Source organism: Chelonia mydas, chromosome 6 (genome assembly GCF_015237465.2).
Source record: "Chelonia mydas isolate rCheMyd1 chromosome 6, rCheMyd1.pri.v2, whole genome shotgun sequence".
In the NCBI taxonomy this organism is placed as follows: domain Eukaryota; kingdom Metazoa; phylum Chordata; order Testudines; family Cheloniidae; genus Chelonia; species Chelonia mydas.
Genome location: NC_051246.2, coordinates 41,817,779 through 41,835,061, shown reverse-complemented (window position 1 = coordinate 41,835,061; position 17,283 = coordinate 41,817,779). Strand labels below are relative to the sequence as shown.

Here is a 17,283-nt window from a genome sequence, read left to right as displayed (position 1 = left end):
AAAAAAAAAAAAAAGAGAGAGAGAGAAAGAGAGAGATCATTTACAGGTATAATTTTGCATCTCCACTATGGGGTTTGGTGATCTGGCAAAACCAACAAATCCAGTCAAGTGTAGGCCAGGCCCTGACTCAGCAAGACATTTAAACTACACTTAGCTTTAATCGCATGGATACTCTCATTGTGACTTTAAGCATGTGGATAGTTCCATTGATGCTACCCAAGTACATAGAGATAAGCATGTGTTTAAGTGTTTTGCTGGATCAAGGCCATAGGTAGCACCACAGAAACATCTCCATTGTAGGCTTTACGGTGCTTGGCCCTGAACAGGTGTGTAAGGTAGGGGAAGAGAAGGGTGCAAGGATCTGGGCACAATGACAGTCCTTGCACACACAGGAGCACATGGTTGACATTTTCAAGGTTGACTGAGATTTAATCACACAACTCTAATTGAGAGAGCTAAATCCCCTAGTTGGCTTCCGAAATCTCAACCCATGAGCCAAGAGCCTCCCAGAAGGGATAGGAAGAAGTGATCCCACCCCCACTCCCAGCACACCAGATTGCATGCGGTCAGTGGGTAATGCAATGGCTTTGCTCCCTCTGTGTGTTTTAGGCCATAGTGCCTGACTGAGGCACAATAGTGCAGAGACCAAGGGGCCATATTGTTTTGACACTATTTAGCTGGCTAACATCTGCCTGAGAAAATGGCTTCCCATTGACAAAATATAACTATTAATGAAAAGCTACAAAAATTTGGCTTTCTAAATTCTAAAGACTGAGACTTTTGGGTCTTGAAATTGACAGGCTTATTAGACATCGCTTCTTTAATGTTTCTGAACAGTTTGTCTTGCAGCCTCCTAAGAAGTATTAGTTATCTGCATCATATTCACCATGTACTACTGAGTATAAAAATTTGGATACCCTAAACTGTAATCTGTTGCCTGTAACTTCTGTGGAACATAAGTATCTAAAAGGAAGCACTGAGACTCAACCCTATAACTTTAAAACATTTTGAAGTATACAATATCCCACATTTTAGAATGCCCCTTCTATATACTGTGCCTTCGGTAGGATGTGTGTCCTGCAGTTTCAACGGGATAACATTCTTCACTTCTTCTCCTGTACTCTGGAGATATATTGCTGTGCTGTATTAAAAGGAAAATCACATATTTTTCCTCAGAGATGCTACATTTCAGTAGAGGATAAAATGATCTGTGTATATTTGGTTTAAGTTTGTATAAAATGGGCTCCTTGGATGAAATATTAAAGTATCATAAGTACTTGGACAGCTGAGAATGCTTGAGTTGTCCTTCAGTGTGAGAGTAGTCAATGGAATGATTTAGAGTCAAAGAGATTCTACTGCTCTGATTAGATAAGCACCAGCTTTAAATATATCTATATTTTGCCCCAGATCCTGATTCTGCCTGGAGCAGCACAAAGTTGCCCTAATTTAGGTGAAAATCCTGCCCGTTAATTTGAAACTACAGATTATATTGCAGTAAGAATTACGATAAGGTATCATGCAGGATTATCATTGTACACTTAGTATGTATGTTTGTTTGCCTTTTCTTAATTAGATGGTAAGCTTTTTGGGCAGAAGGCATGTTTTAGTGCAGGATGGCCACCCCCTTGACTGTGCATGGTTGAGCAGGAAGCTTCTCCCCCAGCCATGCACATCGTCTTACAATACCAGTCATCATGTGCTCTATGCTCTGGGATGCACAGAGGCACTTGTCCCTCTTCCTCCCTCCACCCTGGCAACTCCTGGAGCAGGTGCTCTGAAAAGGGAGCCAGGAAGAGGTGGGTTAATGGCCCAATACTTCACTATTTGCTCCTGGAAAGGGGCCGGCAAACTGCAGGTAGCATTCTGTGCCAGTCATAATGACTGGTATAAATTGCACACCTCCCTGTCCAGGGACCAGCACCAAGATGACTGTACTTGCCTAAGACATTATCCCCAATGCTTTTCCTGCTGTGGTGCAGTTCCACACCACTCCTTGCTGGGGGCTTGTGCCTATCCGCCACAATCTAGCCCTGTGACTATAAAGAGCAGTGTAAAGGTACAGCTCCCTATAAATCTTTCCTAACAATAATGGTCCTAGAGAGGGAAGTTAGCAGTAAAACGTATCTTTCCCCTCTTTATGAGCCCTGAATTGCATTCACAATCCTTCCGGCCTAGGGCTGCATTAAGTTCCGCTGGGAGCTTATCTACTCCTCTCCTTAACTGGGTTGTAGAGTTGTGTTGAGTGTGCCCTAGGGCACTCCCCTAGAGGCTGAAGTGCACTGCCTTAGTCTTCCCATTTCTGAGCATACCACATCTGCAGTACTCCAAGCATCTGTCAGCCCTGGCAGCTTAACATTCTTTACAAGTCTGTTTAAAAACAGAGGCTGAGGTGGGACATCAGAAGAGATTGTATGCCATCTTTGTGATCGACACTCTGGATGACTGGTTTTTTTTTATGCCAACAAAATAGGTGGAACTAGCTGCTGCCAGTTATTCTCAGACAAAACAATACACTAGGTGAAGTGTATTTTCCTCTGGGAGATGTGCTAAGCACCGTCTTGGCCTTGGCCAGTTTCTCTCCCACAGAAAGAACTCTACATCTGCTACCTTTGCCTGCTCCTCTCCAGCTTAGCAGGGTTCTTCTTCTTAAAGCCCTCGCTGGGGTTATTTTTAGCTAATTTCCTGTCTTGTGTGGAGGCTTGTGTGCCCTGTTACGCTAGTCTTTTGTAATCACTTTCAGCTTGAATAGAAATCAGTTATTTGAGAATGGGTCTGGTCCCAGTGGGGTCTTCTTTGAGCCTACAAAGACAAAATGTGTGTGTCAGTTGGGAGAAGGGGCAAAAGTAGTGAAAATCCAGCACAAAAAGACCTTTGCTCTCTCTTGAATACTTAGTCCTGCCATGAGTGCAGGGGATTGGACTAGATGGCCTTTCGAGGTCTACAATGCTATGATTCTATGAATGTTGTAGATAGATATTGGAGGCTGGTCATGAGATAATGACTGTATGAGGGGCATGACCACCAGCCCACGTAGGAAGGGAGAAGCCAGCCATATCTGCTACATATCACTGAGCTCTCCTTCTGACACAACTATTGTACATACTTCTTGAGACAACTTTACAAATACACCTCACTCCTGATCTGCAACATACAGTCCTTAGCTTCTCTAATATGCTCTGCCTTTTTAGAAGGGGCTCTGTGCAGCTGATGGGAGCAATCATATTCTAGTTTGTGGTTATCAACATTCTCACAAACACTCAGAGTGTCTCCCTAGGCTGCTTGAGGTACACTTTGAAATGATCCTCTAGGTTGATAGCTAAGATTATCAACTATTAATCATCTCTACCCCATTGCTTCATAGGAAATACAGTACCAGCAGTGTTTGCCATACCAGCAGCAAACCGACCTGGATTCACAGGCTATTTCATCCCAACACCACCCACAGCATACAGGAACCAAGCCTGGATGCCCTATGCTGGAGATAATGAATTACCAGGGCAATGGGCAGACTCGGTAAGTGTTCTTGTTTTTCTCTATTATAATAATATGTCATATGGTTTACACATAGAGGGCATAAGTGGTGCAAAGTGAACTTAAAGAGGCTGGAAATTTGGACAGGAAAATTCTCCCAGTGTACGGAGAATCTTCAGCAATGTAAAGACGTAGTAGAGATGCTATAGGAATGGGAAAGAGGGGACAGGCTGGGGAAATGCCCGAGACAGGGTGGGAAGGGGAGCCAAGCTCCACTGCACCTGATCCCTCACTGGCTGCTCTAACTTCTGCTTGAATAGGGCATCTGAGGGATTGGGAAGCCGCAACTGGCTCTCTACAGCCACCATTCCCCACTATGTCCGATTGTAGCTCAGAGGCAGTGGAGAACTGCGACTGTTAACTTTACAGACAACATGCAAATAGCTAACTGACTGTCTTACATCAAACTGTATTGGGATCAATTCAGCAAAAAGCCACCATTCCATTTATGTGGGGCAACCTGCCCCAAAGGGCTTTTTACACAAGATGTGTATTGCAAAGGTTCAAGGGAAGCCTTGGCCATGCCCATGCCCTTTGTTCTAGTCATAGGCACGGGATGTGGCATAGGAGCTGCTATGGTGGATCCTTACTTCCTTAGTATCCCCCCGGGCAAGAGGAATGGCACAAAACAGCCAGGGCATTGCCTGGGATTGAAGGCATTTATACTATCATGAGACAGATGTGGTATAAGAATCTCGCATTTTTTAAAAAGCTTCGTGGAAGAATTGTATTTTGGGGAGAGATTTGAAGAGGAGCAAGAGGTTGGCTCATGAAAAGATGGGAATGTTCCACAGCTAAGGAGTAGCATGGGAGAGAGTGTGAAGATGAGACTGGGAAGAGGATACAAAAATGGAGCATGAGAGAAGTTTTAATTTCCCTTAATGGTAAACAGTACAACGTTTTTATAAAACAGACTAAAAAAAGACTAGGCTTTCTGTTGCTCAGTTAAGCCCAGTTGAGCCTGAGAGTAAGTAGCTGAATGATACTTAAAATCAGAATAGATAGTGTTCAGTAAAAGTAAAATAAATTGTTTTATTATTAGCTGTTTGTACTGTAGGCTATGGTCATTACAGGGTTAACGCATGCTCTAGATATGTGAGCACAAATTTATTATAATATTTAGCGTGACAGTCCATAATCTAAGTAGCTTTGTAGAAATACAAAGATCTTAAGGTGAACTTGAGTCGTTTTTCATATTTGAAACCATTTCTCACAATTAGACTTTGTTTTCCCACTTTCCTGTAAAGTGACCTTTTAAAAAATGGTAACTTCTTACTCAACAAATCTGCTTCCTTGGTGGATTCAGTTTACTCCTGTTACTGCAGAACCAACTCAGCTAAACAGAAAGGGAGATGGGTTCAATTTCTCCTTGTAGATCAATAGAACTGTTTAGTAAATTGCCATTACAGGGCCAATAAGTTACCCCATGCAACTCCACTGGAAACAATGAAGTATTGCTGAGGACCCCATTTGGCCTATCAGACCTTTATTACTGCCACATGAGAAGGAAAGAACCAAGCTGGACTCTGATTCCAGGTTGAATTTGTAGCATGGGCCATTAGAAAAAGTATTTTTTGAAGAGTCCTGGGGATATGGTGCCCTGTAGTGTCATTTTTAAAGTCCCTTTTCAGAGGAGAATTTCAGTTATTAAATTGTGGTAAAGCCTGGTTTGTAACCCTACTGACTCTTTCAAATTCAGGAGGCCCCTTGGAACCATATCAATGAGTTTAGACTTCTACTTTGAAAAACATAGGTGAAGTATTTAATTTTTACCTCTTTCCTTCCTATGGTCCTACTTTCTGTCTATAGCCTAAGGAAGTGATGGCCAGATCTTATTTGCCAAGAAGTGGGAACTGGCGGCTCTGAAGAAGGTGAATGGAGCTGGAGGGAAACTCCAGCCTGCTATTCCTTCCTTTGGAAGGGGATACACTCTGGGAAGGCCAGAGAGCCTGGGGGGTGGAGAGAGGGTCACAGGAGCGGTATTGGGGCAGCTGCTACAGGCAGTAGTCCCCAACTTTGTATATGAGGAGGCAAAGAGGAAGCATTGGGGGAGGGAGGGCTCCCAAAAGATCATTGTGGCAGGAGGGGGTATGAATCCCTCTCCTAGAGGAGAAGGCAGCAGATTTCCTTCAGCTACATTTACCCTTCAGAGCTTTTAGCGCCTACCTCCTCGTAAACAGGGGGCTGGCATCTCCTTATGAGCCCACAGCCAGAAAGTGGGGTTACTTAGTAGGCAACAGAAAGAAAAGAAACAATGTGGAAAAAATCCCCCCCCCCTTTTTTTTTAACCAAGATTCTGCCCCCAAATGATTTATATCATGCCCAGGGACCTCCTGAATCTGAAAATTGTCACTATGGAATAGAATCACAATATTGCCAATTCAATATGTTCAAAAACATTGGTCCTCATGAATTGGTCCTCAAAATCATGAAATTAAAAATAAAACATTTGGAGTTTTTTCTCTGTCTTCTGGTTTGTGAGTTTTTAGAATGCACTTGAGTCTTGGTTTCATGCTTTCTTTTTGAAACCACGAGGGCTAGAACCTTACTTTTTTAAAAAATGAAAACTGAGATTCTCCACTAATCGCATGCCTCCTGGAGCTGGGGCTTTAAAAAACACCAAATATGGTGAAATTGTGAGAATTCACTTTAAGCTTCATTTACTTTAATGCACTTCTTTCTCAGAGAAAAGCAAAGATTTGAAACTTTATATTTGGTGGAGGAAGGGAAATGTATCTGGCGGGGTTATGATCGTCCAAGCAAATCTTCAGTTGTTGCTGAGTAAAAGCCATAAAATAGTGACCTCTAGTGGTTTTTATATATTGTTCAATAGGAATGCTTTCTATGTGATCAGTCCAATTCTGTACTAAACAGGGGTGCAGCCTCCTGGCTGTATTTAAATACAACTTTCATCTGGTACTCAGGCAAATACTATGCCTGGTGGATTTTATATTTTGTGCATCAAGTGAATGGAAATACCCTGAATCGTGCAGCACATATGTAATATGAAGGACCAGATTTTCAAAGATAGGTGCCTAAAGATGCAAATAGGCATCTGATGGGATTTCCAAAAGGCCCTAAGCAGTTAGGCGCCTAACTCCTATTGGTTTCAATAGAAGTTTGTCCCCCCTCCGGCCCTAAGCAGTTAGGCGCCTAACTCCTATTGGTTTCAACAGAAGTTTGTCCCTCCTCCCCACCTATTTAGGTGCTTTTCAAAATCGCACTGGGCGCCTATTTGCAACTTTAGACACCTCATATCTTTGAAAATCCATCCCTTAGTGACCAGATTTTCAGAAGTTCAGTACCCAAGAGCTCCCATTTATCACCTAAATAAAATGGCCAAATTTCCAAAGGTGCTCAGCTATCAACAGTTTACCCAACAGCGATGATTGCTCTCAGTGGAAGCTGCTCAGTACTGGACACTTTGGGAAATCTGGCAACTTCGTTTAGATGCCTAAATGGGAACTAAATTCATTTGAAAGTCTGGCCCCGTGTCCTTTTCTATTTAAAAGTAAAAATTTCTATGCTTATGCATTTTAATGGCTTTTCTATTGATTTATGATGACCATAGGATTCTGTGCCAATCACTTCTTCAAATCTGAAAGTCAGTGAGATTCTTTTTCGTTTTTTCTAATTGGATTTAAAATGGTTACTCTGTATCAGTAAACTCTTGGGTAAAATTACTTTGTCTAATTAAGAAAATGAACCAGAACTTTAAATACAGTGGCTTAAAACATCCCTTAAAACTAAGCACTGTTGTTTCTTTACCAATTTGCTAGGCAGTTTGCAAAACAAATAAAATTAGTTAAAAGCTGAGTTCTAAAACGTCCTCAAATTCAGTTTTTGATAAGAATTTAGAGCTTGCCATTGTGGATCATTGTGTTGCACCAGCAACATTTAGTATCCTGTAGGGACGAAGGGCCTGATTCCTCACTGCTACTCTAGTTTAAGCCACTGAAACTCCACTGAAATCCACAGAGTTAGGGCAAAGTAAAACTGAAATGTAACTGTGGCATATCTGGTCCAATGTGGGAATAAAATCTTCCAATTACCATTGTTTATGATTGACACGATGGACCATATTCATCTCTGGTATAATTGCATTTGAGTTAAGAGTTCCACCGGCGTTGAATTTGGCCATAAAACCTGATGTTTCAGAGAAGTCAAAGCTCCTTGTCCAATAAAGCACATAGCCAGCTGTGTAATGATGGCTTTCGGGGATATATAGAGAGAGGATTTTCTTCCCAATTTTAGCAGACAGGTTGAACACTTTGTTTTCCCCTTAGTAAATGGTGAGGCAGCTCCTTAGTGTTGAACTCAAACTCATAGTCTTTAAGGTCAGAAGAGACCATCATGATCATCTAGTCTGACCTCCTGCACATTGCAGGCCACAGAACCTCACCCACCCACTCCTGTAATAGACCCATAACCTCTGGCTGAATTACTGAAGTCCTCAAATTATGATTTAAAGACTTTAAGTTACAGAGAATCCGCCATTTACACTAGTTTAAACCTGCAAGTGACCCATGCTTTATGCTGCAGGGGAAGGCGAAAAAAACCCCCGATAGCCTGTCTCTAATGCTATGTCCACTGTCAGTTTTTATTGGGAGCATTAAGACTCAGAACCTGGCTGGTTGCTTGATGTGGATTAGACAGTGGTGCTTCAAGCCAGCAAACTCCTTTCTTCTTTTCTTGGCTTTAAGTATAATTTATGCCTTAGATTTATCACAGTATCCTGAAAAATATCTATGTATTGAAATCAGCTATAGGAAAGCAAAGCATCATACAAAATAATAAAGGGACACTCTTTCAACAAGGCATCCATCTGCCCTTGTAGTGGTGATCAGTTTAACATGTACAGGTTTTTTTCCTCTGCAAGGAGAATTTGTTCACACAATTTGAATAGCTGGGAACTTAACACTGATTGTTGCTTACAAACAGCACATACAAAAATGTACACAGTGAAGTGGCACTATGAGTATGAAGTCTGCTTTCTGTTAACTTGGGCCCAAGAGGCATATGTTCATTTTGATCCGACTGCATGGAGTTCTCTGGAGTGTTAGATTAAGTAATAGGTGACCTGAAGGCCAGCTATTTTGTTTGATTGTTCTCTTCTATAGGTTCCGCTCCCTGGTTACATAGAGGCTTATCCACGATCACGCTACCAACATAACTCTCCTTCAAGACTTCCCCGCCAGTATAGTCAGCCAACAAACATGCATCCTAGTCTGGAACAGGCTCCGTTGCCTTCTACTGCAGCTTCTCAGCAGAGCCTCTCAGAAAACGACCCTTCTGACGCACCTCTTACCAACATTTCTACAGCTGCTCTAGTGAAGGCAATAAGAGAGGAGGTTGCTAAACTGGCCAAGAAACAAACAGACATGTTTGAGTTCCAGGTCTAATACCTTTGTGCACAGTGTTTGTATCACATACCTTGTTGTAGCCAAGGAAGTAAGTCTTAATTTTCAGTTAAAAACTTGCTGCAACTTGTGCCAAAGTGATGGAATTTTTCTCCTGAAAGATCAACGCTAGGTTATTGTGAAATGGAATGAAATAGAACAAGAGGACTTGAAGATACGCACTGTGTTTGTTTGCTGGATAAGGATATGCTGCCAGGCAACTCTTTAATACTGATAAGTTCTATTTATGATATGCAATTGTTTGTCACTTAGCTCTTGTCCTATGAGCCCTTTTTCACTAGGATGCTATTAAACATATGTCTGTGTAATACTACAGTCTATTAAGAATCACAAGAGGCACAAAAGTAGAACTGTCTAAAATAACTTCTGCATGTCAATTTTATTTCTGTGATTAAAGAAGAAAATACGGTAGTACTGAGTAAACTAAAGGCCATAAATCTTCTATGGTAGAGATAATATTAATAGTTCATTACAGAATAAGCAGGGCTGAATGCAACAAAGCAACGTCAGTCTTTTCCTTCTAGAGATCACATTCAAACCACAAGAATTTGATGTGAATAAGTAATATAAACAATGTACCCTGTAAATAGTCCCAGCTCTCATGCTATTATGAGTACAAAGGCCAGAAACAAGAGAAGACTGCGAAGAGAGTTAATTGTATTGGGGTAATTCGTGGCTTCAGTGTTCATTAATGCCACTGTTGAGTTACAGAGAATGTGTTTGCAATATTAAGAGAGCTTATGCTACATGATGGTAAGAAAGATTAACAAAGGAAGTGGGTGCTAAAAGCTTTCAGAAACCCACAAATGAAAAATAGTTATTTGAGTTTTGCCCTACATTCAAGAGGTATTCATTCTGAATGCATTGTGAAGCTGGTAAATTTGAGAACCTTGAGCAAATCTATCCAGCCTGGAATAATGAATACACCTGCTTTGACAAGAAAACCTCTATTTAACATAGTGTTTTGTACTCTTTCTTGAACAATGACATCTAGTAAAGTGATGCCAGAGAATGCTACCTGAAGCTGTGACTGACTTTGATTACACTGAAGCAATGAATACACGAACTCTAGAATTCTCAGTCTCTGTAGGAAATTCTGAATGTAGAGGACCTGTTGATTACATTAAAGTGTAAATAAGTAAACAAGTATGTGGATTTAACAAAATATTATTGTTCTGTGAAAAAGGGGGGTATTTGCTGAACCTATGATGACTGTAGACTGCTCAAGATAAAGATTATACTGAACTGTTATATGAGTCCAACCGCCACAAAAACCTAAACAGCTGAATTTGACAGTATTCATCTTTTGCAGTCTCACAAAATAGTTAGGAGATGATGCAAAATACTTCCAGTTCCTTCAGTAATAATTTAGCTTTGGGAACTGAAGTTGCTTATGGGATGCTGTGTTCTGGGCATGTTTGGCTAGTGAAGTTAAAGGTAATGTTCATCCTGTTAATTTATTCAGCTTCAGATGCATATGCTATTTTATCTGGTCATTCCATTTTTGTAATGAGTTTCTTTGGTCTTTACTGAGGTGAGAAAGGGAGCTTGGTTTAGCTTTATGGCCATTTGAAAAAAACCTGACTGGACAGGAAAAGAAAAGATTGGAATGAGACGTTGAAATTGTTGAAGCACAAACTTTTAAAACAGAGCTATTTTTTCAAAAAATTAAAATTAAAAAAACTCATTCCAGATAGTGATGCATAGCTACCCTGGAAAAAACAGATGTCTCTTGCTCTAAAGACCTTAACTATTCAAAGATTTTGGAATGCTAGTTGATCTTTAAACAAATGTGAAATTTCATTTTTGTTACTTAATTAGATATAAATTAAATGTATTTTTGTAATCTCTATGTAAATATGCTGTATATTTATACACTTGACCAATCTATTATGGACAGAAAATTACCATAAACCAATTGCAAAAAAGGGAAAAATCTTGAGCAACTTATTGATGAAGATTGATACCTGATGCCTAGAGTACACAAATAGGCAGTTGGATAACTTGAGTGAACAAAGCACCAAAGAAACTCAGCCTTTCATATAAATATGAGTCTAATGAAGACAGACTGGTGTCTCAGTTCCCTATCAACCAACTAATACTAATCTCATGAGCATAACACAATGCATCCAAATGTCTTTTTGTGTTAATTGCTGTCTCCCTGAAAATATTGCATTTGAAAGTGAAGGCTTATAGATATTGGGTTTGCCGTAAGCAGGACTATTTCCCATTGGCTTCAGCAGGAACTGCACACTCTCACACCAGGGCTGAATTTGTCTGTTAGGCCTTATCTACACGCAAGTTTCACCAGTATAATTTTCATTTAAATTTTAGCTTAGCATCCTCCTAGAGAGAAAAAACTATGATGGCAAAGTTAAATCAACTCCTCCCCCTCCCCCCCACCCCCGCCCCGCCCACCTGTGGAAGAACGGTTAGATATCCAAAGTTAATTCTGTTTGGGATTGTATTGAAGATGTGCCATCTGTTGAAAAATTCCATGATTTACTTTGAAAAACAATGTGGTGCACTTTATTCACAGATACATTTTAATCTCTTCATTCATAATGGCTTTTTATCTTATTTATAACATTTCGCAGTTTTTAAAAGAACTACAGGAAAAGGTTATATGAAGACAGTAAGGACATTCGTGGAAAGAGAAATCATGTTATAATTATGCTATCTGAGCACAATGCAATGCCACAGTTAAAATACAGTGTACAAATAACTTGTAATATAATAAACATTTTGTATGCCAGCAGTTGCGATATAGTTTTTCCAACAGTGATGTAAAAGAAGGAAATAGACTTCATCTACCAGTTAGAGCTGCAGTCTCATCAGAAGTACGTTGATGCAAATTTTTACTGGAAAAGAGCTAGCCTGAAAGTGACTTCTCAGATCTGCACACAAATCTTTAACATTCTTTTAAATAGCATTTCCATGTTAACATTTTAGGATTTTGTTTATAAGAAATGGTGATATCCTGATCAATGTCTTGTCTTCAGATGTGTAAATCATTAGTTAAAAAAAACAAACACCTCTTCAAATTGAAAAATAATACTGAACTACATTACAGTATATGTGCTGCAACACTCAATAATCTGTCTCTAATATGTGTTCTTTGTAATTAACTGTAGAACAGTAACTTGAGGTGGATAAGGGGGTGAGATTTGTTAAATAGTGGGTTTTTTTCTGAAGGAACTAATTTATCTGGGTTTTGCAAGAAGTCTGAACACAGCAGAAATATGAACAGTATTTGTGTCTCAGCATGTCTCTGTAGCATTGAATGGAAATCCTATCTACTCTGTAAAAATGGGGAATGGATCCTAAAGAACCATAGCGTCCTTGTGCATATGACACAGCTTCAGAGTAGCCGTGGCCACAGAATGGTTAGGGAGAGAACATGTTCAATATAATATCAAAAATAAGAGTATCTATGCACTCCGGGATCTATAGGTCCCTTTGGGCATGGTGATTCCTGAAGATCAGAAAATTCTGGGGTTACAGCAGCTTCACTGCTTTTCGTTGCTGAGGATCACTGAACATCCAGTTAACGTAGGGAAATGATATCCGTTATACCTCATACTATCCCTAAATAGCCTGTGAATTGAAACCTCCAATTACCACTATTCTCTATGGCCACAATAAGCCATATTTATTCTTGGAGCAACTCCATGTAAGGCAATGGAATTACATCAGGCTTCTGTTTGGCAGAATGGCTTCTAGTTACCAAGAGTGTGCATGACATGACATGTATAATGTGTACCAGCATGTTACATGTCACTCTAATATATTTTGAATGTATCCTAATGTAAAATTTAAAAAGCAGTATCATACAATGCACTTGTTATAATATGGTCGCAATCAAATGGATTTTAACCCACTTGTACACTGATATACTGTAGCCTTATTATAGGGATGGTGGCATTTCACACTCGTAGTCACACTGCACTGGTATAGATGCACAAGGCAGTGGCGGGGTAGGCTCATTGTGTTCAGTGTTGTGTTCGTCTAAGTGTTCACAGGGTAACAGCCTTTATTTACACCATGGAACCCTAAAGAATCCCGAGGGCTGCATGGACAAAACTGTAGGAGGAATCAGGCACATTGTCTGCACCAGGATTTTTGCCTTGATAGGGACTGCATTTCTGGGCCTAAAGAACGGTTGGAGTAGAGTGCAATGGGTCCAAAATACAATGGGTGAAAAAAAATCACTCACACAGAAATACCATGTATTCTAAGCATTCCAATATATTTGTACCCAGTATACTACCCTGGCTCCAACCTGTCAGATCAAAGACTATTCCCACTACCCCGCATGCCTTTTCATTTTTTTAACGTTTGTGCCAAAATACAGCTTTTGGAGTAAATGATACACACTGTTCAAAATGTGTGTGGAACCAGATCGTTTGTAACCAATCCTCTGCAATGGCTCCAAAGAAAATTATTGGTGTGTTGAGCAATTTTCTCAAATGGGTGAGAGTTCAAGGTGAAATGTATACCAGCATTTGTGTTAGGAGTATAATGTTATTTACAGGTAGTATTTTGTGTGTAAATGTCATAGCAGTGCCAAACACTGCCAATATAGCTAACAGTCAATCACAATGTATCTGCCAAACTCTCTCTTTCAGGGGTTTAACCCATGGTCAAAATAAACCTTTGCTCTCGGCTGAAGCTTGATTCTTGAACTGTGAGCCCAAGAGTGAGATATTTGTTTTACCAATTTATAGAAGTACGAAGTTGTTTTTCCATTTTTTTTTTAAATTGTAAGAGTGCAAAAACAGAACAATAGATTTCCTTGATTTGAATGCTTTTTTGAACACTACGTATCTAATCTGACCAAACAATAGAAAGCCTTGCTTGTGAAATGGGATTTATAAGTTTTTAGCTTAGCATATGTACTGGGTGCTCATTTGCTATTTTAAAAAATGAATTTTAACAAAGATGACCAAGTAATTGGTTTTTGAAAATCATCCCTAGCTACCACTACAATAGCTCTGGTGGGAAATGACACAAAACTAATTCTGGGCTTAATGCTGTTCTCACTTGCACCAGTAACTCCACAGAAATTAATAGGTCGGATACTTCTCCCCCGCCCCAGTATAGTGGCTTTGTACTGGTGAGGCAGTGCCAAGTAGTTAGAAAACTACCCTAAAGATGCAGCTGGTGAGGTCCCTTGTATAGGGAATCCTCGTACAGTATAAAGCCAGTGTAGCATAGATGCCTTGGTGGTGGTGGGACAGGTGGTGACGGGGCCTAGACTGGGTGGACTGGAGTGTGCTCTGTTACAGCTACTTATCATTAGCCATTATAAGCAGATGTGAATTAAAGCAACCCTTAGGCCACCAGCCAGCCAGCCTGCTTCATAATCATGGGGTAGAAATGTAGTTTAGCACCAGATTTTTAGAAGTATTTAGGCACCTAAATTTAGTATTTAGAAGGAGATAGGTGCCCAGTGGGATTTTCAAAAGTCAGTAAGTGCCTAATCCCCACTGAAGCACCTAGGTGTTTCTGAAATCCCACTAGGTGCTTATCTGCAGCTTTAGGCCCCTAAATACCTTTAAAAATCTGATCCTTAAAGCCATCTTTGCTACATCAAGCTCTCTGCAGGCACAGCAAAGGATTTAGCCCCAAGCAGTTACACTTGAGTAAAGCTGCTGAAAGAATCAGGCCCTGAGCTGCTAGTTTATCAAGTATATAATAATATGTGGTTTGACTATGGTTTAAATACAATACAGAGATATTGCAAGAAACCTTACATTAGGTCAAAATAATGTTTGTTTTTAAAAGTGCCTGAATATAGTTTTCAACACTCAACTGTCAGTTCCCAAGAAACAGTTTCAATCTATTATAGTCTGTAAATAATTAATAAATATGCATTTATATAGTAGATAATAAAGGCTCCAAAGGAGTGTAAATGATACAGAAAATTGTCTCCACTGAGTGACACATTTACAAAGGAGATCAAATTCAAGGATATGCCTTAGTTTGCTGTAGCTGAATGCATTTCTATGCCCTGTAAACTGTTCTCAAAACACTATGGCATACAATGTCATCATTTAAAGTCACATATCTGTGGCATGGAGCACTGGATTTAGCAGACTCCAATGGGACAACGTGAAGAGTGCTGTGTACATGATTTCTTTTAAACAGCTCCTTCTGACATATGCTCTTAGGCTCAATTAAATGACTTAAATTTTCAAAAAATGGATATTTTAGCATACATCACATGGACCAGCAAAATAATGCAGCTTATGCCAGCTGATTGAGCAGGACCTAAGAAGCCTGTCACCACTGTAAAACAGCAGGTGGCAGGATCTCTTGATTCTTGTAGTGTATGGGCTCACAGGAAATGTGGGTTAACATACATTGGAAAGTGGCAGCACTATTGGTTTGAATAGAGCTGTTTAAAGTCAGTTTTATGGACTTTTTTTTAGTGGAGCATTTGTTCCTTTCTTCTTTTTGTTTAAAACCACCCCCTCAGAAACAGGAAAAATCTGAGCGTAGGTAAATTCTGGGTGTACACGCTGTCTTTGGCCTTGTCTATATTCTGAACTGTGAAAAGTGCAAGAAACCACCCAAAGTTAGTTTCCATAGAACTCTGCATGCCACAGCGTCTGCAAATATTTAGTTTTTTTTCCTCTGACTTGTTCATTCAGCCCTTAGCTAGTATAGTACCAGAAACACAGTAGCATCATTGAGAATAACAGTAGTGTCCAAAAACTCAAAACCAAGATGGAGCTAGCCTTTGGATGTGAATGATAGGTCAGAATTCAACAACGCAGCACCATTAGCCCAACTTGAAGTAACATTTTCGCTATGGTTGTATTGATCTCCTAAAAAAAGAAAATGGATACAGCATCAAAGGTTCTTCAACTTTTTGCTTGATATAACACTTTACCTGCTGTAGACATATATTTTATGATTCTGCTTTCACACCAGTGTAAATCAAAAGTAACTTCATTTAAAACACTGGTAGAAAACTGGTGTGACAGGAGAATCAGGCCCCAAAGGTAATGTATATATTAATTAACTGCTGTGATCTTCCATAGATCAGTGTCTTGTTTGCTGAAGCTTGCTGATGTTGTGGTAGAAAATGCATTAAAAGACAAATATAATTCTCTTCCTCCATTGAAGCCATTGTCAAAATTCCCTCAATTTTTCAAAGGAGCAGGCGTGAGCCCTTGTTTCCATCTGTTTAGGCTGGATGGTCCTGTGGTTAAAACACAGGTTTGGGAGCTGGGAGATCTGAGGTCTGTTCCTGTCTTTTCTACAGCCTTCCTGTGTGACAATGAATCATTTCTTGCTAAGCATCAGCTTCTCAATCTGTAAAGGGAGGGGAGGGGTGTGATAATATTGCCTTTCCTCTCAGGTGGGTTGTGAGGCGTAATTCACTAATATTGGTTAGGTATTTTGAGATCCCTGGATGGAAGCTGTTATAATAGTACAAAATGTTTATTGTTGTGGATTTTTTTCAACTGTACAGGAGTCTCCAAATTACCAGATATTTTAAAAACATTGGAAAATGCAGTTATTTAAAGGGAAGAACTCCACCTGAGGCTGTACTCATATATGCTAGGAAGGCTTTCCAGTATTAGCTTCTAAATTTTAGAAGATTTTCCTAAGATAAATTATTAACTACATAAATTGCTTCCTGTTCCATGCAAATCAGCCCACTTTTCAATTAAAATGTATTTTTTGCATCTTTGAGTTATCAAAAGGACTAGTCCTGCATATGATGAAAATAGTCATTTTATCTTGTTCACAGCATGATTGCTCTTCACTGTAAAAGGTTGTGTAAATGAAAATTGTTCATAACTTCTCAAGCCAATTTGCCCATTTTAGATTTCTGAAATCAAGAAAAGTTGCATAATTAAGAGTTTGGGCAGCAATTTGTTAGACAAAGTCTAGAGACTAAATTGAAAGAGAATAATGAATATTAATACTATACTATGCAATTAAAATGAAATATCCAGGAATTGTATCCTTTTTGATTAAAAACATGACATGTACTAATGCTACAATTATACATATCATTGACAAATAACCAGTTAACATGTTTGGGTCATTACAAATGGATTTGGTTTAATTCTGAATTGTAGCGTGATTACAGAATAGAAGCATATGGTTTCATAGAATTTGTTTTTAATGTTAGTTGATTTCGCTAGGCTGAAGTTGTACATGTTCTTTCTTGGCAATTTTGGCAAATTAAATAAAACATCTTAAAACATGCTTTGCTAACTGGTGGTTGTTCCTGATATGTCCTTTCCAACAGACGAGATGCTCTGGCTGCCTGCTGGAGATTGTATATTATCATCATTATCGTGGAGCATGC

General features: G+C 39.6%; 1 protein-coding gene across 2 annotated transcripts in view; it reads left to right on the top strand.

Moving 5' to 3' along the window:
* KIAA1549L (KIAA1549 like) overlaps positions 1–11,706 on the top strand; it is a 207,620-nt gene extending 195,914 nt beyond the window's left edge. For both annotated transcript variants that reach the window (XM_043549158.1, XM_037899872.2), the window contains 2 exons: positions 3,362–3,513; positions 8,652–11,706. In XM_043549158.1, coding sequence (XP_043405093.1) covers positions 3,362–3,513; positions 8,652–8,933 — 434 coding nt within the window. In that variant the 3' untranslated portion in view covers positions 8,934–11,706. The remainder of the gene's footprint in view (positions 1–3,361; positions 3,514–8,651) is intronic.
* The last annotated feature ends 5,577 nt before the right edge of the window (positions 11,707–17,283 follow it).